This window comes from Artemia sp. Qi Xiang Cuo, chromosome 2, assembly GCF_049724085.1.
Source record: "Artemia sp. Qi Xiang Cuo chromosome 2, ASM4972408v1, whole genome shotgun sequence".
NCBI classification, from domain to species: Eukaryota; Metazoa; Arthropoda; class Branchiopoda; order Anostraca; family Artemiidae; genus Artemia; species Artemia sp. Qi Xiang Cuo.
The window spans coordinates 46,665,836-46,692,040 of record NC_142795.1 but is presented as its reverse complement, the minus strand read 5'-3'; the positions used below and the strand labels follow the sequence as shown (position 1 = coordinate 46,692,040).

At 34.9% G+C, this 26,205-nt stretch overlaps 1 protein-coding gene across 1 annotated transcript in view; it reads left to right on the top strand.

The window, feature by feature from the left end:
* LOC148955285 (uncharacterized) overlaps positions 1-26,205 on the top strand; it is a 287,431-nt gene that overhangs the window by 138,824 nt on the left and 122,402 nt on the right. Inside the window, exon 3 of the mRNA XM_089108128.1 lies at positions 15,873-16,052. Within this exon, the coding sequence (XP_088964254.1) occupies positions 15,873-16,052 (180 nt within the window). The remainder of the gene's footprint in view (positions 1-15,872; positions 16,053-26,205) is intronic.

Below are 26,205 nucleotides of genomic sequence, written 5' to 3'. Positions count from 1 at the left end.
ATGTTGTTGTTGTTGTTTTGTGCAGAGTCATTAGGGAGAACACGTGGTTAATGGGGTCAATGTTATTGTTGTTGTTTTGGGCACGCGATAGAGTCATTAGGGAGAACACGTGGTTAATGGGGTCAATGTTGTTGTTGTTGTTTTGGGCACGCTCTCAGCGAATTTTATGCCGTCCAGGAATTTGGAACACCTGTGCTGTCGACCTCAATTCACCTATCGTGAATCAATAATTCCCCTTAGAAACAACAAATTAATTCCCCTTTCTTGACAGATCAATCAACCAATGACATCATCTGTAAGACTTTAAAAATTTTCACATAGAAACGATTCTACAGGAATAGATCCAAGTCATTAATGTCTTTGCCTAGGAAACAACTCTTTTGGTCGAACTCCAAAGGATATTAATAACCAAACGCCATGGAAACAATTCTCCAAGAAACATCTTAGCGATGAATTGTTTTAGCGCGGGAATCAGGTTTCTTATTAATTTGAAATGCATTAGCGCAGAGATGCCAAATAATAGGAACACGCTGAATTACGTTTAGGGATTATTTGGGCGAAACTGTTTTAGACAGGTTATGGATTTATTTCGGCGAAACAGTTAAAGACATTTTAAAAGATGATTTTTGAAGAGATTTTGGAAGAGGATTTGAGTGTGGTCGCTATAATGCACAAGTTTCATTTGAACAGTGTTGTGAGGTCCTCTACCCCAACCCCAAAGGTTCCGATCCCCCCACCCCAACCCCGAAGGAAGCGCCCCGTCCTCAAAGGTCCCCCCAAACTCCCAAAGGACCATCCGGCCCTCAAGGGACCCACAGACCCTCAAAGGCTCTCCCCGAGCCCCGTCTTTCGTTGATGTGTGTTGTCTGAAACCTATGATTTGGGATATGTAAATTACTATTTCGGACTTTTCAGAGCTAGATTTCTTAGTCTTTCGTTGGTGTGTGTTGTCTGAAACCTATGATTTGAGATGGATGGATTGCAATTTTTGACTTTTCTGAGCTGGATTTCTGAGCCGTTCATAGGAGTGTCTTGTCTGAAACTTATGATTTGAGATGTGTAGTTTGCAAGTTGGACTTTTCAGAGCCATGATTCTTAGTCTCTCGTTGGTATGTGTTGTCTGAAACCGATGATTTGGGATGGGTGGATTGCTATTTTTGACTTTTCTGAGCTGGATTTCTTAGCCTTTCATAGGTGTGTGTTGTCTGAAACTTATGATTTGGGATATGTAAAATACTATTTCGAGCTTTTCTAAGCTAGATTTCTTAGTCTTTCGTTGGGGTGTGTTGTCTGATACCTATGATTTGGGATGGGATGGATTGCTATTTTTGACTTTTCTGAGCTGGATTTCTTAGCCATTCATAGGTGTGTGTTGACTGAAACTTATGATTTGGGATGGTTAATTTGCTATTTTTGACTTTTCTGAGCTAGGTTTCTTAGCCGTTCATAGGTGTGTGCTGTCTGAAACCTATGATTTGGGATATGTAATTTGCTATTTCGGGCTTTTCTGAGTTGGATTTCTTAGTCTTTCATAGGTATGTGTTGTATGAAACCTAAGATTTGGGATGTGTGGGCTGCTATGTTTTGACTTTTCATAGCCAGATTTCTTAGTCTTTCGTTGGTGTGTGTTGTCTGAAACCTATGATTTGGATTATATGGATTGCTATTTTTGACTTTTCTGAGCTGGATTTCATAGCCTTTCGTAGGGATGTGTTGACTGAAACATATGATTTGGGATGAGAGGTGTGTGGTGTCTGAAAATTATGATTTGGGATGTGTGTGTTGCCATTTTTTTAATTTTCTGAGCTGGATTTCTTAGACTTTCGTAGGGGTGTGTTGACTAAAACCTATGATTTGGGATGTGTGGGTTGCTATTTTGTACTTTTCTGAGCTAGATTTCTTAGCCTTTCGTAGGTGTGTGTTGTCTGAAACCTATGATTTGGGATGGTTACTTTTCTATTTTTAACTTTTCTGAGCTAGAATTAGTAGCCTTTCATAGGTATATACTGTTTGAATATTATGATTTGGGAGGTGTAATCTGCTTTTTGGACTTTTCAGAACTAGGATTCTTAGTCTTTGATAGGTGTTTATTGTCTAAAACTTTGAATTTGGGATGAGTAGTTGGCTATTTCAGACTTTTCTGAGCCAAGGTTTCTTAGTATTTCGTAGGTGAATGTTGTCTGAAACTTATGATTTGGCATATGTAAATTACTATTTCGGGCTTTTCTGAGTTGGATTTCTTAGTCTTTCATAGGTGTGTGTTGACTGAAACCTATGATTTGGGATGAGTGGTTTGCTTTTTGGACTTTTCTGAGCTGGATTTCTGAGCCTTTCGTAGGTATGTGTTGACTGAAACCTATGATTTGGGATGTGTAGTTTGCTATTTTTGACTTTTCTGAGCTAGGTTTCTTAGCCTTTCATAGGCATGTGTTGTCTGAAACTTCGAGTTTGGGATGAGTAGTTGGCTATTTCAGGCTTTTCTGAGCTAAGGTTTCTTAGTATTTCGTAGGTGAATGTTGTCTGAAACTTATGATTTGGGATATGTAAATTACTATTTCGGGATTTTCTGAGTTGGATTTCTTAGTCTTTCATAGGTGTGTGGTGTCTGAAACCTATGATTTGGGATGAGTGGTTTGCTTTTTGGACTTTTATGAGCTGGATTTCTTAGCCTTTCGTAGGTGTGTGTTGACTGAAACCTATGATTTGGGATGTGTAGTTTGCTATTTTTGACTTTTCTGAGCTAGGTTTCTTAGCCTTTCATAGGTATGAGTTGTCAGAAAATTATGATTTGGGATGTGTAGTTTGCTATTTCAGGCTTTTCTGAGCTAAGGTTTTCTAGTATTTCGTAGATGAATGTTGTCTGAAACCAATAGTTTGGGATGAGTAGTTTGCTATTTTTGACTTTTCTGAGCTAGGTTTCTTAGTCCGTCATAGGCGTTTGTTGTCTGAAACTTCTAGTTTGGGATGAGTAGTTTCGCTATTTCAGGCTTTTCTGAGCTGAATTTATTAGCCTTTCATAGGTGAATGTTGTCTGAAACCTATGATTTGGGATATGTAAATTAATATTTTTGTCTTTTCTGAGCTAGATTTCTTAGTCTTTCGTTGGTGTGTGTTGTCTGAAACCTATGATTTGGGATGGGTGGATTGCTACTTTTGACTTTTCTGAGCTATGATTCTTAGCCTTTCATAGGTATGTGTTGTCTGAAACCTATAGTTTGGGATGAGTAGTTTCGCTATTTTTGACTTTTCTGAGATAGGTTTCTTAGTCGTTCATAGGTGAGTGTTGTCTGAAACCTATGATTTGGGATATGTAAAGTACTATTTTGGGCTTTTCTTAGTTGGATTTCTTAGTCTATCGTTGGTGTGTGTTGTCTGAAACCTATGATTTGGGATGGCTGGATTGCTACTTTTGACTTTTCTGAGATGGATTTCTTAGCCTTTCATAAGTGTTTGTTGTCTGAAACCTATAGTTTGGGATGACTAGTTTGCTATTTTTGACTTTTCTGAGCTAGGTTTCTTAGCCGTTCATAGGTGTGTGTTGTCTGAAACCTATGATTTGGGATATGTAAATTACTATTTCGGGCTTTTCTGAGTTGGATTTCTTAGTCTTTCATAGGTATGTGTTGTCTGAAACCTATGATTTGGGATGTGTGGGTTGTTATTTTTTTACTTTTCTGAGCTGGATTTCTTAGCCGTTCATAGGTGAGTGCTGTCTGAAACTTATGATTTGGGATGGTTAATTTGCTATTTCCGGCTTTTATTAGCTAGGTTTCTTAGCCTTTCATAGGTGTGTGTTGTCAGAAAATTATGATTTGGGATTTGTAGTTTGCTATTTGGACTTTTCAGATCTAGGATTCTTAGTCCCTCATTGGTGTTTGTTGTCTGAAACCAATAGTTTGGGATGAGTAGTTTGCTATTTCAGGCTTTTCTGAGCTAGATTTCTTAGCCGTTCATAGGTGTGTGTTGTCTGAAACTTATGATTTGGGGTATGTAAATTACTATTTCGGGCTTTTCTGAGTTGGACACTTCTAAATTTTTCCGTGGAAGATAGGAAAAGTTATACTATGATTGTGATTATTTACCAAAAAGATAAAAAGTTTCACTTTAATTCTAAATTTTCTTAAATTCAATTCCGACCTTTCTCAAAGAGATGAAAAAATTAAAGTTCTGTTCCAAATATTTTCCCGGAAGAAGAAAAGTTCAACCTCGATTCTGAATTTTCTCAATGAAAATGAAATAATTTATTGATCAAACCTATTTTCTCGAAATAATATAAAAATTTCCACTTCAGTTCAGATTTTTTTCTCACAGAGATGAAGAAATTTAAAGTTCTGTTCCAAATTTTTAATAGAAGATAGGAAAAGTTATACTTTGATCGTGAATATTCGAGTTCTATTCTGAATTTTACCAAAGAACACAATTCAATTCTAATTTCCCCAATAAAAAATTTAAAGTTCAATTCTAAATTTTTCGGTGGAAGATAGAAAAAGTAATACCATACTTGTGAATATTTTCCCAGAAGATAAAAAGTTCTAGTTCAATTTAAAATTTTCTCAACGAAGTGAAGAAGAATTCAAGTTCTCTTCTGAATTTTACCAAAGAACACAATTCAATTCTAATTTCACCAGAGAAAATAAAAATCTTCCACTTCAGTTCCATATTTCACAAAGACATAAAGAAATTTAAAGTTCAATTCTAAATTTTTCGGTGGAAGATAGAAAAAGTACTACCATACTTGTGAATATTTTCATGGAAGATAAAAAGTTCTAGTTCAATTTAAAATTTTCTCAACGAAATGAAGGAAAGTTCAAGTTCTCTTCTGAATTTTCTCAATGAAAAAGAAATTAGTCATTGATCATTTCTATTTTTCCAAATAATATAAAAATTTTCCACTTTAGTTCAGATCTGGTTCGAAGAGATGAGAAATTTAAAATACTGTTCCAAATTTTTCACTGAAGATAAAAAAGTTCAAGTTCTCTTCGGAATTTTACCAAAGAACAAAATTCAATTCTAATTTCTCCAGAGAAAATAAAATCTTCCACTTCAGTTCTTTATTTCACAAGGACATAAAGAAATTTAAAGTTCAATTCCAAATTTTTCGGTGGAAGATAGAAAAAGTAATACCATACTTGTGAATATTTTCCCGGAAGATAAAAAGTTCTAGCTCAATTTAAAATTTTCTCAACGAAGTGAAGAAAATTTCAAGTTCTCTTCTGAAGTTTACCAAAGAACACACTTCAATTCTAATTTCTCCAGAGAAAAAAAAAATCTTCCACTTAAGTTCTTTATTTCACAAAGACATAGGGAAATTTAAAGTTCAATTCTAATTTTTCGGTGGAAGATAGAAAAAGTATTATCATACTTGTGAATATTTTCACGGAAGATAAAAAGTTCCAGTTCAATTTAAAATTTTCGCAACGAAGTCAAGGAAAGTTCAAGTTCTCTTCTGAAATTTACCAAAGAACACACTTCAATTCTAATTTCTCCAGAGAAAACAAAAATCTTCCACTTCAGTTCTTTATTTCACAAAGACATAAAGAAATTTAAAGTTCAATTCTAAATTTTTCAGAGGGAGATGGAAAAATTAATACCATACTTGTGATTATTTTCACGGAAGATGAAAAGTTCTAGTTCAATTTAAAATTTTCTCAATGAAGTGAAGAAAAGTTCATGTTCTCTACTGAATTTTACCAAAGAACACAATTAAATTCTAACTTCTAAAGAGAAAATAAAAATCTTCCACTTAAGTTATTTATTTCGCAAAAGACATAAAAAAATCTAAAGTTTAATTCTTAATTTTTCGGTGAACGGTCGAAAAAGTACAGCCATACTTCTGAAAGTTTCTACAGGAGATAATAAGTTCTAGTTCAATTTAAAATTTTCTCAACGAACTGAAGAAAAGTTCAATTTCTCCTCTGAACATTACCAAAGAACACACTTCAATTCTAATTTATCCAGAGAAAATAAAAATCTTCAACTTCAGTTTTAAGTTCCCCAAAGACATAAAGAAATTTAAAGTTCTATTCTAAATTTTTAGATGGAAGATAAAAAAAGTAATACTATGACTGCGATTGTTTTCCATGAAGATCAAAAGTTTCACTTTATTTATAATTTTTATTAAATTCAGTTCTGATTTTTCTCAAAGAGATGAAAAATTTAAATTTCTGTTCCAAATTTTTCATAGAAGATAGAAAAGTTATATATTGATTGTGAATATTCAACATGAAGATAAGGAACTCCAATTTGATTCTGAGTTTTCTCGAAGAAGTGCAAATTGTTCAAGTTCTCTTCTGAATTTTCTTAAAGAAGAGAAAAAGTTAACTCAATTCTGAATTTTACCAATGAAAATGAAAAAACCTTCCACTTCAGTTCTTAATTTCTCAAAGACATAAAAAATTTAAAGTTCAGTTCTAAATTTTTCTGTAGAAGATAGGAAAAGTTATACTATGATTGTGATTATTTTCCAGTGAAGATAAAAAGTTTTACTTTAATTTTAATTTTCTTAAGTTCACTACCGATTTTTTGCAAAGAGATGAAAAATTTAAAGTTCTGTTCCAAATTTTTCATAGAAGAGAGAAAAAGTTATACATTGATTTGAATATTCGACATGAAGATAAGGAGCATCACTTTAATTCTGAGTTTTCTCGAAGAAGTGCAAAATGTTCAAGTTCTCTTCTGAATTTTCTTAAAGAAGTGAAAAAGTTAGCTCAATTCTGAATTTTACCAATGAAAATGAAAAAAGCTTCCACTTCAGTTCTTAATTCCTCAAAGACATAAAAATTCAGTTCTCTTCTAATTTTTCCAAGAAAATAAAAAGGCTCCACTTCAGTTCTGGTTTTTTCTCAAAGAGATGAAAAATTTAAAGTTCTTTTCTAATTTTAAATTAAATTTTAGCTCCCTTTGTCACATGGATTTACCCATCAAATTTTTAAAATAGAAAATGAGTGACTCGTTCTATTATTAAAGACAATCTTTCTAACTCGTTCATCTAACCTTCAAAACAATAGGTTAGGTTAGGTATAAATAAATATTAATAAATAAATAGAAACATTTCTACATATTTAAGTTAGGTTAGGTTAACTTATCATGAGCGCTCATGATAAGTTAACCTAACCTTTTCCGGTGAGTATGGTTAGGTTAGACTAGATTAAGTTAGGTTAGATCAGGTTAGGTTAGGTTAGCCTACGTACGCTTCACTTAGGTTAGCTTAGGTTAGGTGGGTGACAGGCAAAAAGTTAGGTGTATGATTAGGTTAGGTTAGATTAGATTAAGTTAGGTTAGGTTAAGTTAGGTTAGGCTAGGTTAGCCTACGTACGCGCGCGTACGTAGGCTAACCTAGCCTAACCTAACTTAACCTAACCTAACTTAATCTAACCTAACCTAACCTAATCATACACCTAACTTTTTGCATGTCTCTCTCCTAACCTAAGCTAACCTAAGTGAAGCGTACGTAGGCTAACCTAACCTAATCTAACCTAACTTAATCTAGTCTAACCTAACCATACTCGCCGGAAAAGGTTAGGTTAACTTATCATGAGCACTTATGATAAGTTAACCTAACCTAACTTAAACATGTAGAAATGTTTCTATTTATTTATTAATATTTATTTATACCTAACCTAACCTATTGTTTTGAAGGTTAGATGAACGAGTTAGAAAGATTGTCTTTAATAATAGAACGAGTCACTCATTTTCTATTTTAAAAATTTGATGGGTAAATCCATGTGACAAAGGGAGTTAAAATTTAATTTAAAATTAGAAAAGAACTTTAAATTTTTCATCTCTTTGAGAAAAAACCAGAACTGAAGTGGAGCCTTTTTATTTTCTTGGAAAAATTAGAAGAGAACTGAATTTTTTATGTCTTTGAGGAATTAAGAACTGAAGTGGAAGCTTTTTTCATTTTCATTGGTAAAATTCAGAATTGAGCTAACTTTTTTCACTTCTTTAAGAAAATTCAGAAGAGAACTTGAACATTTTTCACTTCTTCGAGAGAACTCGGAATTAAAGTGATGCTCCTTATCTTCATGTCGAATATTCAAATCAATGTATAACTTTTTCTCTCTTCTATGAAAAATTTGGAACAGAACTTTAAATTTTTCATCTCTTTGCAAAAAATCGGTAGTGAACTTAAGAAAATTAGAATTAAAGTGATACTTTTTATCTTCACTGGAAAATAATCACAATCATAGTATAACTTTTCCTATCTTCTACAGAAAAATTTAGAACTGAACTTTAAATTTTTTATGTCTTTGAGAAATTAAGAACTGAAGTGGAAGGTTTTTTCACTTTCATTGGTAAAATTCAGAATTGAGTTAAATTTTTTCTCTTCTTTTAAGAAAATTCAGAAGAGAACTTGAACAATTTCCACTTCTTCGAGAAAACTCAGAATTAAATTGGAGTTCCTTATCTTCATGTTGAATATTCACAATCAATGTATAACTTTTTCTATCTTCTATGAAAAATTTGGAATAGAAATTTAAATTTTTCATCTCTTTGAGAAAAATTAGAACTGAATTTAAGAAAAATTACAAATAAAGTGAAACTTTTGATTTTCATGGAAAACAATCGCAATCATAGTATTACCTTTTCTATCTTCCATCTAAAAATTCAGAATAGAACTTTATATTTCTTTATTTCTTTGGGGAACTTAAAACTGGAGTGGAAGATTTTTATTTTCTCTGGAGAAATTAGAATTGAAGTGTGTTCTTTTGTAAAATTCATATGAGAAATTGAACTTTTATTCACATAGTTGAGAATATTTTAAATTGAACTAGAACTTTTTATCTTCCGAGAAAATATTCACAAGTATGGTATTACTTTTTCTATCTTCCACCGAAAAATATAGAATTGAACTTTAAATTTTTTTATGTCTTTTGTGAAATAAAGAACTGAAGTGGAAGATTTTTATTTTCTCTGTAGAAATTAGAATTGAATTGTGTTCTTTGATAAAATTCAGTAGAGAACATGAACTTTTCTTCACTTCATTGAGAAAATTTTAAATTGAACTAGAACTTTTTATCTTCCTTGAAAATAATCACAAGTATGGTATTAATTTTTCTATCTCCCACCGAAAAATTTAGAATTGAACTTTAAATTTCTTTGTCATTGTGAAATAAAGAAGTGAAGTGGAAGATTTTTGTTTTCTCTGTAGAAATTAGAATTGAAGTGTGTTATATGGTAAATTTCAGAAGTGAACTTGAACTTTCCTTGACTTCGTTGCGAAAATTTTAAATTGAACTAGAACTTTTTATCTTCCGTGAAAATATTCACAAGTATGATAATACTTTTTCTATCTTCCACCGAAAAATTAGAATTAAACTTTAAATTTCTTTATGTCCTTGTGAAATAAAGAACTGAAGTGGAAGATTGTTTTTTTCTCTGGAGAAATTAGAATTGAAGTGTGTTCTTTGGTAAAGTTCAGATGAGAACTTTAACTTTTATTAACTCCGTTGAGAAAATTTTAAATTGAACTAGAACTTTTTATCTTCCGGGAAAATATTCACAAGTATGGTATTACTTTTTCTATCTTCCACCGAAAAATTTGGAATTGAACTTTAAATTTCTTTATGTCTTTGTGAAATAAAGAACTGAAGTGGAAGATTTTATTTTCTCTGGAGAAATTAGAATTGAATTTTGTTCTTTGGTAAAATTCCGAAGAGAACTTGAACTTTTTTATCACAGTGAAAAATTTGGAACAGTATTTTAAATTTCTCATCTCTTCGAACCAGATCTGAACTAAAGTGGAAAATTTTTATATTATTTGGAAAAATAGAAATGATCAATGACTAATTTCTTTTTCATTGAGAAAATTCAGAAGAGAACTTGAACTTTCCTTCATTTCGTTGAGAAAATTTTAAATTGAACTAGAACTTTTTATCTTCCATGAAAATATTCACAAGTATGGTAGTACTTTTTCTATCTTCCACCGAAAAATTTAGAATTGAACTTTAAATTTCTTTATGTCTTTGTGAAATATGGAACTGAAGTGGAAGATTTTTATTTTCTCTGGTGAAATTAGAATTGAATTGTGTTCTTTGGTAAAATTCAGAAGAGAACTTGAATTCTTCTTCACTTCATTGAGAAAATTTAAAATTGAACTAGAACTTTTTATCTTATGGGAAAATATTCACAAGTATGGTATTACTTTTTCTATCTTCCACCGAAAAATTTAGAATTGAACTTTAAATTTTTTATTGGGGAAATTAGAATTGAATTGTGTTCTTTGGTAAAATTCAGAATAGAACTCGAATATTCACGATCAAAGTATAACTTTTCCTATCTTCTATGAAAAATTTGGAACAGAACTTTAAATTTCTTCATCTCTTTGAGAAAAAAATCTGAACTGAAGTGGAAATTTTTATATTATTTTGGGAAAATAGATTTGATCAATAACTTATTTAATTTTCATTGAGAAAATTCAGAATCGAAGTTGAACTTTTCTTCTTCCGGGAAAATATTATAACTTTTCTTCTTCCGGGAAAATATTTGGAACAGAACTTTAATTTTTTCATCTCTTTGAGAAAGGTCGGAATTGAATTTAAGAAAATTTAGAATTAAAGTGAAACTTTTTATCTTTATGGTAAATAATCACAATCATAGTATAACTTTTCCTATCTTCTACGGAAAAATTTAGAAGTGTCCAACTCAGAAAAGCCCAAAATAGTAATTTACATACCCCAAATCATAAATTTTAGACAACACACACCTAGGAACTGCTAAGAAATCTAGCTCAGAAAAGCCTGAAATAGCAAACTACTCATCCCAAACTATTGGTTTCAGACAAAAACACCTATGATGGACTAAGAATCCTAGCTCTGAAAAGTCCAAATAGCAAACTACACATTCCCAAATCATAATTTTCTGACAACACACACCTATGAAGGGCTAAGAAACCTAGCTAATAAAAGCCGGAAATAGCAAATTAACCATCCCAAATCATAAGTTTCAGACAACACTCACCTATGAACGGGTAATAAATCCAGCTCGGAAAAGTCAAAAAATAGCAACCCACACATCCCAAATCATAGGTTTCAGACAACACATACCTATGAAAGACTAAGAAATCCAACTCAGAAAAGGCCGAAATAGTAATTTACATATCCCAAATCATAGGTTTCAGACAACACTCACCTATGAACGGCTAAGAAACCTAGCTCAGAAAAGACAAAAATAGCAAACTAGTCATCCCAAACTATAGGTTTCAGACAACAAACACCTATGAAAGGCTAAGAAATCCAGCTCAGAAAAGTCAAAAGTAGCAATCCATCCATCCCAAATCATAGGTTTCATACAACACACACCAAAGAAAGACTAAGAAATCAATCTTAGAAAAGCCCGAAATAGTAATTCACATATCCCAAATCATAGGTTTCAGACAACACTCACCTATGAACAGCTAAAAAACCTAGCTCAGAAAAGTCAAAAATAGCAAACTAGTCATCCCAAACTATAGGTTTCAGACAACAAACACCTATGAAAGGCTAAGAAATCCAGCTCAGAAAAGTCAAAAGTAGCAATCCACCCATCCCAAATCATAGGTTTCAGACAACACACACCATTGAAAGACCAAGAAATCCAACTCAGAAAAGCCCAAAATATTACTTTACATATCCCAAATCATAGGTTTCAGACAACACTCACCTATGAACGACTAAGAAACCTATCTCAGAAAAGTCAAAAATAGCGAAACTACTCATCCCAAACTATAGGTTTCAGACAACACATACCTATGAAAGACTAAGAAATCCAACTCAGAAAAGCCCGAAATAGTAATTTACATATCCCAAATCATAGGTTTCAGACAACACTCACCTATGAACGGCTAAGAAACCTAGCTCAGAAAAGTCAAAAATAGCAAACTAGTCATCCCAAACTATAGGTTTCAGACAACAAACACTTATGAAAGGCTAAGAAATCCAGCTCAGAAAAGTAAAAAGTAGCAATCCACCCATCCCAAATCATAGGTTTCAGACAACACACACCAACGAAAGACCAAGAAATCCAACTCAGAAAATCCAGAACTCGTAATTTACATATCCCAAATCATAGGTTTCAGAGAACACTCACCTATGAACGGTAATGAAACCTATCTCAGAAAAGTCAAAAATAGCAAACTAGTCATCCCAAACTATAGGTTTCAGACAATAAACACCTATGAAAGGCTAAGAAATCCAGCTCAGAAAAGTCAAAAGTAGCAATCCACCCATCTCAAATCATAGGTTTCAGACAACACACACCAACGATAGACTAAGAAATCCAACTTAGAAAAGCCCAAAATAGTAATTTACATATCCCAAATCATAGGTTTCAGACAACACTCACCTATGAACGACTAAGAAACCTATCTCAGAAAAGTCAAAAATAGCGAAACTACTCATCCCAAACAATAGGTTTCAGACAACACATACCTATGAAAGGCTAAGAATCATAGCTCTGAAAAGGCAAAAGTAGCAATCCACCCATCCCAAATCATAGGTTTCAGACAACACACACCAACGAAAGACTAAGAAATCTAGCTCAGAAAAGACAAAAATATTAATTTACATATCCCAAATCATAGGTTTCAGACAACATTCACCTATGAAAGGCTAATAAATTCAGCTCAGAAAAGCCTGAAATAGCGAAACTACTCATCCCAAACTAGAAGTTTCAGACAACAAACGCCTATGACGGACTAAGAAACCTAGCTCAGAAAAGTCAAAAATAGCAAACTACTCATCCCAAACTATTGGTTTCAGACAACATTCATCTACGAAATACTAGAAAACCTTAGCTCAGAAAAGCCTGAAATAGCAAACTGCACATCCCAAATCATAATTTTCTGACAACACATACCTATGAAAGGCTAAGAAACCTAGCTCAGAAAAGTCAAAAATAGCAAACTACACATCCCAAATCATAGGTTTCAGTCAACACATACCTATGAAAGGCTTATAAATCCAGCTCAGAAAAGTCCAAAAAGCAAACCACTCATCCCAAATCATAGGTTTCAGACACCACACACCTATGAAAGACTAAGAAATCCCACTCAGAAAAGCCCGAAATAGTAATTTACATATTCAAAATCATAAGTTTCAGACAACATTCACCTACGAAATACTAAGATACCTTAGCTCAGAAAAGTCTGAAATAGCAAACTACTCATCCCAAACTCGAAGTTTCAGACAACACATACCTATGAAAGGCTAAGAAACCTAGCTCAGAAAAGTCAAAAATAGCAAACTACACATCCCAAATCATAGGTTTCAGTCAACACATACCTACGAAAGGCTCAGAAATCCAGCTCAGAAAAGTCCAAAAAGCAAACCACTCATCCCAAATCATAGGTTTCAGACAACACACACCTATGAAAGACTAAGAAATCCAACTCAGAAAAGCCCGAAATAGTAATTTACATATCCCAAATCATAAGTTTCAGACAACACTCACCTAAGAGATACTAAGAAACCTTAGCTCAGAAAAGTCTGAAATAGCCAACTACTCATCCCAAACTCAAAGTTTCAGACAACAAACACCTATGAGTGACTAAGAATCCTAGCTCTGAAAAGTCCAAAAAGCAAACTACACCTCCCAAATCATAATTTTCTGAAAGCACACACCTATGAAAGGCTAAGAAATCTAGCTCAGAAAAGTCAAAAATAGCAAATTAACCATCCCAAATCATAGGTTTCAGTCAACACACACCTACGAAAGGCTAAGAAATCCAGCTCAGAAAAGTCAAAAATAGCAACCCACACATCCCAAATCATAGGTTTCAGTCAACACACACCTACGAAAGGCTAAGAAATCCAGCTCAGAAAAGTAAAAAAATAGCAACCCACACATCCCAAATCATAGGTTTCAGACACCACACACCTACGAAAGACTAAGAAATCCGGTTATGAAAAGTCGGAAATAGCAAATTACATATCGGAGATACGTTCTTTTGATAACCGAATTTTGTACTGATCGGATCAATAGGGTCATCTCTACTTTCAGCGTAGTTGATTTCCAAATAGAAAATATGTTTTTGAGGAGGACAGTCCCCCACAACCCTTAGGGCAAGGGTTCTAAGTTATGTCCTGGGAGCATATAAGGTTTTTATAGAAGGTTTTGTCGTAGAAACTTCAAAAAAGGCTCATTCGATTGGAAATTCGAAGGGCTAGTACCCTTTTTAATAGTCGAAAGTGATTGGAGGGCAACTAGCCCACCCATGCCAATCATTCTCCCAAACACATCCAATCAAAATTTTGAGATAGCCATTTTGTTCAACGTAGTTGATTTCCAGTTAGAAAATATGATTTTGAGGAGGACACTCCCCCACAACCCTCAAGGCAAGGGTTTTAAATTATGCCCTGGGGGCCAAGGCCGTATCCAGGGGGGGGGGCGTTACTCAGTTTGAACCCCCCTCCAAAAAAAATTTGACCGAGTCGAAAATAAGTCGAAAATTAGTAAAACCTAGGTCAAAATCAGTATAATTAGTCGAAAACTGAGTCAAAAATTAGTAACCCCCCCCCCCGAACAAGTCAAAAATTAGTAAACCCCTCCCCCCGAAAAAAATCCTGGATCCGCCCTTGCTGGGGGCATATAAGGTTTTTATAGAAGGTGTTGTCGTAGAAACTTCAAAAAAGGCCCACTCCATTGGAAATTTAAAGGGCTAGTGCCCTTTTCAATAGTCGAAAGTGATTGGAGGGCAACTACCCCCCCCCCCAGCCCATGATTTCCCCTAACAGATCCAATCAAAATTTTGAGATAGCCATTGTGTTCTGCGTAGTTGATTTCCAGATAGAAAATATTTTTTTTGAGGAGGACACTCCCCCACAACCCTCAAGGGTTTTAAGTTGTGCCGTGAGGGCATATAAGAACGATGTTGGCACAATGTACTTTGTATTATTTTTTTTTCCTTTAGAACAGGACACTTCATTTGGTAGGGGTTGTCGTAAAAACTTCAAAAGTGGATCCTTCGATTCGAAATTGAGAGTTATAGCGTCCTTTTTAATAGTCGAAAGTGATTGGAGGGAAACTAGACCCCCCCTCACGCCAATCATTCCCCCAAACACATCCAATCAAAGTTTTTAGATAGCTATTTTGTTCAGCGTAGTTGATTTCCAGATAGAAAATATGTTTTTGATGAGGAAACTCCCCCACAACCCTCAGGGCAAGGGTTTTAAGTTATATCCTGGGGGCATATAAGGTTTTTATAGAAGGCGTTGTCGTAGAAACTTCAGAACAGGCTCATTCGATCGGAAATTCGAAGGGCTAGTACCCTTTTTATTTGTCCAAAGTGATTGGAGAGCAACTAGCCCCCCTCCAAACACCCATGATTCCCCAAAACACATCCAATCAAAATTTTGAGATAGCCATTTTGTTCAGCGTAGTTGAAAACCCGTATGCCTTCCCAAGGTCAGAACAAAATTTGCACTTCACTGAAAAAATACAAATGAATGTGCATTGTCAGTTTAATATGCATATACTGATATTTAGTAATCAAAATTTGAATATTATTTGTTTTATTAAAGTTAAAAAAGTAAAAAACACTTATTTTTTTCCATTAATGTGCAAATTTTGTTCTGGCCTTGGGAAGGCATAGGGGTTTTGCACCCAACTTAGTTAATTTTTGATCGTTTTGAGTTTGACTCGGTTAATTATTGTAATTTCTGTTCGTTTTGGGTTTCATTTATTTATCGATGCTGATATGTGGTAGTTTTACGCTTGGTAGATTATTTAATTTTATTTTTGCTCATTTTTTGTTTAATCGAGTTCTTTACTTTTCTTTGAAAAACTTATTTTTTGGAAAAACCTGGAAGCCGATTTTCTTAGCAGCTCGCTATTTCAGAATCTTTTCTACTTTTAATTTTCTCATGCTTAAAATAAAATATGTATAAATCTTACAGTTCAAGTCCTGAATCAGTCACTAGATTCAAAGCCAAAGATACTTTTCTGCGATGAAGAAACTTTTGAAAAAGCTGTTAAAGTAGTCGCAAGTTGTAATTATATCAAACATATTGTGACAGTCGGCTGCAAAAAGAATAATGTTTTGGATCTTTCCGGTTTAATGGAGGACGATGGTAAAGGTTCGTAATTTGTTAGTTATTTGTAGTCACACTATAAAGAAAATAAACGGGATATAATCCGTTCAATCATCACTAAATATTTAGATAACTACTAAATTGTAGATAGTATGAACAAAGCTGTTGCCTGAGCGAATTTGAGCAACTTATACTTATGATAATAACATTTGTTTTAACTGCATAGTTCAGACTCTAAAGTTGCCTTGGCTCTTTTCGCGAGGTCACCCGTAAATTAGGTTCAACTGAAAAGGATTAATAATTTCTTAGACAACACCGTCCTTCTATTTATAACCAAACTGAAATTAAAAAATTGAAAAATGATAAAACTTTCAAGAAGACAAGCTGTGTCTGATGATGGAAAACTTTGTCTGATATTAAAGAAAAATTATGCAAGTTTTTCGAATGAAAGTAAAAAGTCACATTAAAACTTAAAAAAACAGAAATTAGTCCATAATTGAAGGGAGCTGCCTGTTCTTCAGCCCCTGCTCTTTTCGCTAAAATTTTATAGTGCTTTAAAAATATTTTTTATTGTGAATCATCGGCTCATGTGTTTGAGTAGTCATTACAAAGGAATTAGGACAAAAAAACAGATACTACTACTAATTATTCACTGCAGCATCAAGGGGTCTGAAGACAACACAGCTACACACGGTCCTCCTCCATCCCAATCTATTCAAAGCCTCCTTCTTTACACCCTCCCAGGATGTTTTCATTTCCCTTAAATCTTTCCTTAGGTTATTCTACCACCCCAACCTGGGACGACCTGCTTTTTCTTTGGACCTACAGGATTGGCTGAAATGTACAATCTTTGGCAATCTGTCATACTTCATCTTCAGAACATGCCCTAGCCATCTCAACCTTTCTCTCGTTTTTGCGGTTATAGGACTTGCGACAACGAGGATCGCAACGAATCAAAAACGAAAGTTGAGAACAAAGAAATATGCGGTAAGAAGACAAACGAAATGAAAAAGAACAACGGTGTTGCAAAGTTCGATGGCAATAAGCTATGACACAAAACCAAGTACATATCTACGATGATACCGTAAACTAGTCAAGTGTAAATTACAAGTCATTGAGAACCTTCAACGTTGTATGTATTCACTGTGGAACCCCCCATTTTTTCGAAAAAAGATTTACAAACAAAGGTAATTTATTTGGAGATTGCTGCTTGCATGGTCAATTTGCATTGCCACCTCCACAATTTCCAAATAAAATGGTTTGCCTGTTCTTATGACGTCACTCGCTCTCAAAAGACTTCAACAAACGAATCCGAAACTTGAACTTATGTTTCGCTTTAGCTTCGAGGTAAGCGATGATCGAACCATCAGCAGTCGTAACGTTTTCGACTTCAAAGAAGATGGAAAAATTTATCACAGAATCGAATTTGGCGGGACATCCATCACAAACCACTCAAGGCGTTTTTTAACCCCCTTCATATGGTCAAATGTACTTTTTAGACCCCAATGAAGCTGTTGACGAACACCTTGCACATCCTTTAATTTGTGGGATCTCTTGTAACTTAATGGATCTGTTGGAAGACATATTATGAGACACCAAAAATACACCAAAGGCTATATAAAAATGCGATAAGTACAGTATTATGTAAATTAACGTGGTGCTTCACTGGGACAACCACTTCCAAATGTACACCTCATTTTTACTGTGCCAGATGGTGTAGATTATAGACGGTTGAGCCCTCCTGCATGTAATAAAGTATGTGCTGTTTTTACTCTTAATGTTGACCATGGTTTTCCATCATTTGAAATGGTTTGTAAGACAAGGTAGCAAAAATTTTGTCAGTTTAAAAAATACCGGCCATCGTATAGAGCCTTTTACCTACCCATTGTTTTATCCAGCTGGAACGCCAGGATGGATTGTGTATACGCCATTTCAAGCACCATTTGCAAGTTGTTAGTATTTAAAACGGCTCGACTTAGCGCAGAATCGTATCGCTTTTTGCTCTGAATACACCAAAAGGGAGCAACACTCCCAAAGAAACTTCTTTTTGTTAATACTATATATTTTTTTGATTAATTGAACGAGCAATAATTTTGCATATAATTATGTGTTTAATTTTCCTTGAAATCGGCTACATATTTTTTTTCTGACAATTGGCAGTCATTTCTGGCCTTGAAACCGATCTAGATAGGTCACAGCTTTACGCAAGAATTCTTATTTTTCCCAGAGTGATTGTATCGAATTTATTGTGACACCATGGCACCAAGAAGAAGTTCACTTTATCTACGGATAGAAGACATGTATATCTTCCTTCGAATGAAGATATATATACTACCAAATAAAAGATTAGAGATGAAATCCTCAAGCATCTGAATATTCAGCCACATCGTAAGGAAAGTAAATAATTTCACATTTTGTATTCATAGTACCCTTAGAACGCTAATACATACTGAATTTTATTGCATAATTTCCATCAAGACTGCACCCTTTTTCGAGGGGCTCCATTTCTATTTCTAAAATTGTCTGGATTTTTGTGTGCAAAAAACTTTTAGTGAGCAAATTTTAAAATGAGCCATATTACACAATATACACAGTTAGAAGCAGTAAAAACCATAAATTTTGATTTTGCACATATTTTAATAGAAAATTCATGTTTCAAGATTTCAGTTTCTATTGAAAAGGGGTGCTTTTTGCTTACTGTTCGTTACTACCGTGCGATTTGTTTTACACAAAAGGGTCTCTTGCATGTGAGGAATAGGTATTACTCCCTCCTTTTATCCCTGCTGTTTACATTTAAGTTTAATATTGATTAAGAAATGTTTTCGAGAATTATAATTATCCCTGTGACACTTCATCTCCACCCAAATACTTATTAGGATGGTGGGGCCTGAAATATCCTTACTGGCAGTATCCTATTTTCCTGTGTCAAAGTCCCCAAAAAACAAAAAGACATTAAAAAAATAAATAGGAAGCTGCTGTACTCCTCCCAGAAAATTTTCAGGTTGCACTATGAGCTGATAGGTTAATGAATGTATTTTTTAATTTTACATAGAAAAGACTATCTGGATGCATAGACATATAAATATACTCGACTTTGCACATGCACAGTTTAGTATCAGCGAATCTCAGATCATCCTACATTTTAAGGTCACTCTTTAATTCTTTTCCTTTCTTATAATCTGTATTTTATGAAAATTCAGAAATGTGCCAGATGTACATTAAGGTCTTAAGACTACCCTTTCCAAAGCTTTCGAGTTATTCGTGAATGCTATTGGGATGAAGATTACGCTGTTTCTTCCAATAGCCCTTTATTTAGTGCTTCCATTCTGCTAATGTGAGAATAAAGTATGTAAGTGCAAAAAAAGAGTAAAATTAAAGTAGGACACAATCCGGAAGTAAGTATTCTATCGTGCTTACTATTTGAACAGGAACGTTAACGAAATTGATTCTTACGCTATATTACCAGTGTTTCTACTTTATTTTTTTTCCAATCCCTTAAAGGCCGGTGGAAAATCCCTAAAAATCCCTATTTTCAATACCTAAATCCCTCAAAGTTTCTCCATTTTCTGACTTCTTTCCAAGTTATAAGTAAAGACCTATTAGGCTGACTTTTAATAGCATTGGTTCAAGACGACTTATTTTGCAACTCAAGACCTTTTATGTGTACCAAAATATACTCTTTTGATGTTTAAAACAATGCTAGTAGAAAGGCCTTATTGACTCCCATGGCTCACCCCTGCTGCCATCTACAATTTAGTCTAACTCTGTCAGTACACCAAATAAGGGCATGGAATCCCCAGGGAGAATGATTACGTAATCGCACCAGAGTTAATGACCTAAATTTCCAAAGGTCAATTTATTTGATGTTGTTGTTGTTTTGGCCAAGTGCACGCTCGAGGCGAATGTTAAGACCTAACGGAATAGGAAACAGTTAGATCACGTGTTTCCTTCTCTACCAACCAGCGAGTCGGATACATATCCTTTCTCAGCCACTCAGAGCCTCGCTTACATATGATTTTCCCCGTTACATAACAATTTACCCTTGAGATTTCGTATATAACGGGCATGCATTGTAATTAAATTATCAGAAAGTATTTTGACACAGTTGATGACACAAGAATGGATATTTTTAATGAGCTTGAAGCATTGACAGCCACAATTTGCAATGAAAGTTCTGTTTTAGTACATTTTTATTTTCAAAATAAAATTATTTTCCTTGGTCACCTTCCAGTATATTCAGGTAAATCCCCTCCCTCCCCCCCCCCAAACATCACTATGCAATCTTTATACTCGCTAGAAAACATAAAATATGTTTTTTTTACCCTCAAAACCTAATCCCTCCCCCATTGTTTTACAACCAAAATTCTCACAAATAGAAATAATTCTCTTTTCGATAAATTTAGACTTTTCTGTATTGTAATCTTTTCTCTAACTGAGACATCCATCACTGTTGTTATTAACCCGCTCTGGTTTGACATAAGGCTCTCCAGCGCGAGATTATTCTTTCTCGATAAATTTAGACTTTTCTGTATTGTAATCTTTTCTCTAACTGAGACATCCGTCACTGTTGTTATTAACTCGCTCTGGTTTGACATAAGGCTCTCCAGCGCGAGGCCTATAATTAACTCTGACCCTTTTTAAAGCACTTCCTGTTCGTTACCGTTAGCAGTTTAATCAAAGGTTTCTCAGATTCAAAAGGATGCCTAGTATATTTCGCGAAATTTTTACTTTTTGCTTTACTGAAATGAGATAAATGCTTTTCTAGACAAAATTATGGTTAGTGGGGGGTGGGGGTACTAATTTTCCTTCTGTAAAAAAGGGGGAATTATACCTTATTTGAACTTTTATTTAGCCCCATTCATATACGGAATAATTTCTGTTCATTTAAAATTTTAATGTCGCTCCTTACTTTCCGTCAGAAAAAACTTGTTTTTATTTATTGAATAACTGAAAAAGAACCACAGCTTAAATCAATGCTTCGATGTTTTGCTTAATAAGTAAAGACTAAATATTCAGATTTTCAACGTTTAGTATTAAGGAGATTTTCTTCAAACAGCTTAGAAACAAACTAGGCCGACTTTTGTAGGCTGAATTTTGAACGGCTAATAAACCGTAATTCATCTGCATATGCAATATAAGTTACATTAGTTCGTTCCTTAAAAAACAATGAAAAATTAAATAAAAATTTTTGGCATTAGGTTTTTTTTTCCAAACTGAGATTTTTAATTTTTTTTTTCATACTTAAGGGATCAGGAAGGGTGTCTGTGCAATAGGGAGAACTATAAACCTCCTGGTTTGAACATGGAAATTAGAATCGTGCGTTTATTATGCTTCTCAGAGCTGTCAGTCCTGAAATGGCACCAAAATGCCACCTTTGGTGCCATAAGGAACTATAACGTGGCTTTATCAAGGTGAATCAATCAATTTTCGGTGAAGAACTTTAATAAGGAGTAACTCGGCCAAATACTAGTTGAAACTCTTAGAAAACCAAATTTAACTAATGTGTAAATATATGTGTTGCGTTTTCCACGAAATTTTTACTTTTTGCTTTAGTGAAATGTGATAAATGCTTTTCTAGACAAAATTATGGTTAGTGGGGGGGGGGTTACTAATTTTCCTTCTGTAAAAAAGAAAAAGGGAGAAATTATTTTCCATACTAACTTTTTTCTCTTCTTTAAGGCAAATTGTGAAGAATGTGTGCCGCCTCCCACTAAGAAAGCGAGAGAGGACGAGGCAGCCCCCGTGAGACCACCCGTTGTTAAGTATGCTGGCCCTTACACGACCCCAAAACAAGTGTTGACTGCCCAAGTGCAACCATCTGTGCAGGCAACAATGCAGCCTGGCAGAAAACTAAAGAGCGAATGGGCAGCTGCTTTCAATGGACCTTTACCTGTCCCGTCTACACAAGGTCCACCGATGGTACAGCATACTTCGCCTGGGCTTTTGGGCATTCAAATATAGACGGAATTTGCATATGTGAGCATTTTTTCTTACCTATCTTATAGAAAATATCTAAAAACAAAACTATTTTTCAACCTAATATAAACTTGTCTCAGAGATATTAAAATATTAACCCCTCGCCCCCAACCCTTTTTTTAAATTTCTCTGCCCCCCCCCTCCCTCAGAGATATCTAAATATAATGTAATTTTTTTGCTTGCTAGTCAAAGAAACCGCCGCTCTTTTTCTAATCTTTGCTATTTTCTCTGTTCCCCCTACTGTTGCTATCTTTTCGCTATCTCATAATAATATTTTTAACTAATTTCTAGTCAATTACTGTTGCAGAGTCTTTTTATCTCAAAATGCTATTTTCGCTAGAATATTATTAAGGGGGGGGGGACATAGAAGTAAACCTTTCATTTCATCACAGTAAAAGTGTCTCAGAGATATTGAAATATTAACCCCTCGCCCCCCAACCATTGTTTTAAATTTCTCTGCCCCCCCCTCCCTCAGAGATATCTAAATATAATGTAATTTTTTTTGCTTGCTAGTCAAAACAAACCGCCACTCTTTTTCTAATCTTTGCTATTTTCTCTGCCCCCCCCCACTGTTGCTATCTCTTCGCTATCTCATAAGCGAATATTTTTAGGTAATTTCTAGTCAATTACTGCTAATGCTCACCATTTGAATATCAAAATGCTATTCTTCACAATTGAATATTATAGTTTTAAGAGAAGAAGAACAGAGATTATCCCATTTATCTATTGTACATATGGATCCCGTAATTTGCGAAACCTATTTTTAACAGCTTTCAATCTTACAACTTGCCAAGATTTTAGTGAGAGGAAACATTGACAATATGAGTTAACGGTTCCCGGCATTTAATTGTATTTTCCTGCCTGCTGAAACGTTGTCTTGGAACAGAACATACGCGCGGCTTACAATAATTAAGCGAATGAGGAGTTCACTGAACCTGTAGAACGGAATTAGAGAGAGAGAGAGAGAAACGACTTATGATCTAACAATATTTCAACTTTTGGACATTATGTAAACGGCTGGGAGCCACGGCGCAGGCCGGGAAGTGCTGATGAGCCCGAGAAGCACCGCGGGAAGCGCTGCGGGAAGCGCTGCGGGAAGTGCTGCGGGAAGCGCTGCGGGAAGCGCCGGTGGAAGCGTCGCGGGAAGCGCCGCGATGGTCCGCTCAGAGGGGGACCATTAAATATTGGAAATTGGGAGGGAGAGGGTGGAGCTGTTTGAACAAAATCGAATTTTGTTCTTCTATGTAAAGCGGCGTTTTAGATTGTAAATATCTTATATTAAGTTGGAAATTGGAACTTTCAGAATATCGATAGTTGCAATGGGGAACAGTGAATTAACCAAATCCTACTATGTGCATACTGCTACTACTACTAAGCGCTGACTTTAAATAATAATCCAAGTTTTAAAAACAGTAGGGGTGATTTGAACACTTTGAAAATAATTAATTTTTATTTATAGATCGGCCCATTGGTCCCATATTCAATGTCACCATCCTCATCAGTTGGAGGAGAGGACGAACAGGTGGAGTCCCCCAACAATTCACCATGGACTGGTACCGTTAATGAGCAAATACCGTCGTGTAAAATTGAGGCTTTTTTTAAAGATTTTATTTTAAATGAATATAATATCACAGTTAAACAGAGAGAATTACCTTTTCTAATTCCAAACACACAAAATCTTTTTGACGATTTTAAAAATGAATTAACTGGGAACCCTTCTCCTCCTCCAGCCCCCGATAACCTAACGAATCAACTTAAAAAAAATGAAGTAGAGCATTCGCATACCCTAAATATTGAACAAAGTGGGGGAGGGGGAGGGGTGTTGATAATAGACAAGAGGGGAGGGGGGTAATGTCCAATTTACAACATTTCCAGACTTTCAACTGTCAAATTCGATATTAAATAATATAGTTGTCTACACTGTGACTTTTGGGGACCCTTTTAATTCACTTATGGGGGGAAATTTGTGTTTGATCCCGTAGAAAATGTGCATGAATATGTTGATAAAATTCGTGCACTGCTGGAGAACCAAATTCAATTGTGGGGGAGGGATTCAATTAAGGTTTCTATTGTTTTAAAGGTGTTCTATTTAAATGAGGCAAAAAGTGAAGCTTATCATTATGATATACATTCTGAGATGCGTTTGATCTATCTGAATTTAGAAAATTTTGAGGGAGTTTTTTGCGAGTGGGTAGATCAAATTATTGCGCATCTTGAGAACTTTAATGAAAATGGGAATGGCTCTCTAGTTCTCTTTATTGAAAATTTAAGTGTAAATATTTGTAAATTTAAGAAAGATTTTATTTTAAGAGGGGGTTCAGGTGGGTATGAAAGGGATACAGTTTTAAAATATAATCCAGATCTAGTAGGTTGTCGTGGTGTCCAGAAGATCTGTTTTGAAACAGGTCAAAAATGTTTCAAGTACGCTTTCCTCATATCAGCATTCGAGCCTCTAGCACGTGACGCTTCCAAGAAAAATTTAGACGATTGGACTGCATATGGGAAAGAAGGGTCCAATTTCTCCATTGTAGATTTCACTTCTTTAGAGGGAAAATACCCAGTAACGCTAAGATCCATTTACATTTTTGAAAGGGCTAATGCCCATTTAAATATAAGCGTTACTGTGGTTCAGTATTAAACCGAATTTGAAGATGGGGTTCGTTTAAAAAAGAAGGGGATGGTCTTCCCAGTAAGAGGCCCGTCAATTGATTTGGTCAAACACTGGGTTTGGTTGTTGTATACACCACCATCTAGTGACCTTGCCAATCCAATTGGCCATTTTAATCCTATTACAGACATCAGTAGAGTTCTGGGGGAGGGTAAGAAAAGGGGGGAATGTTTTTACTGTCCAACATGTCTGTCTCGATTACGTAGCTATATAAAACTACGGAATCATATGAAGCATTTTAGACGGTATGGCTATCAGACAGTGGAAACGGTTTTAGGGGATAGGTCCATTTTACGTTTCAAAAATTTTCAAAACACCCTCCTTCAGTGCAACAAAAAATCTTTGGACTGTGAAGCTAAGCTGGTGGAGGTGAATGATCCTTGATTTCCAAATCGAATCAAAGAACACTAGGTTATTGCACTGTCCAATGCCCATGCGCAAAGATATTTCTAACACCAGGCGGTTGTTTGAAATAGTAAAAACATTGGATGAGGACGAGTTCATGGTCAAGGCACTTATTAAACTAATTGGCACGGCTAATGGTGCAATTTCTCGTTTGATAAATACCCGTTATCCATTGCTGTTATCTGCAGAGGATCGTCTCGAGATTGAAGATAAAAAAATATGTGTGGCTTTTAAGGGGGAGTTTATAGAGGAGGATACGGGGACTAACGGGAAACGAGGGGCCGGTGGGAGGGGGAAAGTCAGAGACCATAATCACCTGTGGCAGGATATATCATCTGGGGGTAGTAATTTTAGAGGGGTAGCGCATCAATCGTGTAACTTAAATGTTAGCCAACAGTTTTTTATTCCTCTTTTTATTCACAACTCAAATTATGACATAAAATTTATTTTAGCAGCACTGGCACGTATGCACAGGAAGGGAGGAGGAGTAGACAATCCATGGGTAAATAGTTCATTTACCTATAAAATTATTCCAAAATCGGCTGAGAAGTTGTTGCTTCTCTAGTTTAAATGGCAGGCGGTGGATAATTGGCATGCGGGTTGGAATAAAATCATGTTTTTAGATTCCTTTAGTTTTTTTTCCCAAGGCATTGAGTCAGTTGATTCAAGTGCAGAAAAGTGACAATTTTGATAGCTTGCCATTGCTTAAACAGCACTTTCTAGACAGTGAAATGTATTACCTATTGACCCGTAAAGGTGTAAACGCATACGACTATTACTGTTCTGGCGCTCGCTTAAGCGAGGTGAAACTACCTCCAATTGAAGCTTTTTACAATTCACTGACCAGTAGTGAATGCACAGTCGAGGAGTATGAGTTTGCCAAGAAGGTGTGGGCTAAGGGGAATTGTAAAAATGGGTAGGATTATTGCAGACTGTACTTGGCCAGTGACGTTCTAACTCTGTTGGATATAGTCTGTAAGAACACAGACCAAATCTATTCAGAGTTCGGGTTAGATATAGGCTACTATTTTTCCACACTCCATTTGGTGATGGATTTCATTTTAAAAATTAGTAGGGAGGAAATAGGCCTAATCACACCTTTTTGTAGAGCGTTCTATCAGGGGAGGATATGTCTTTCAAGGGGACCGT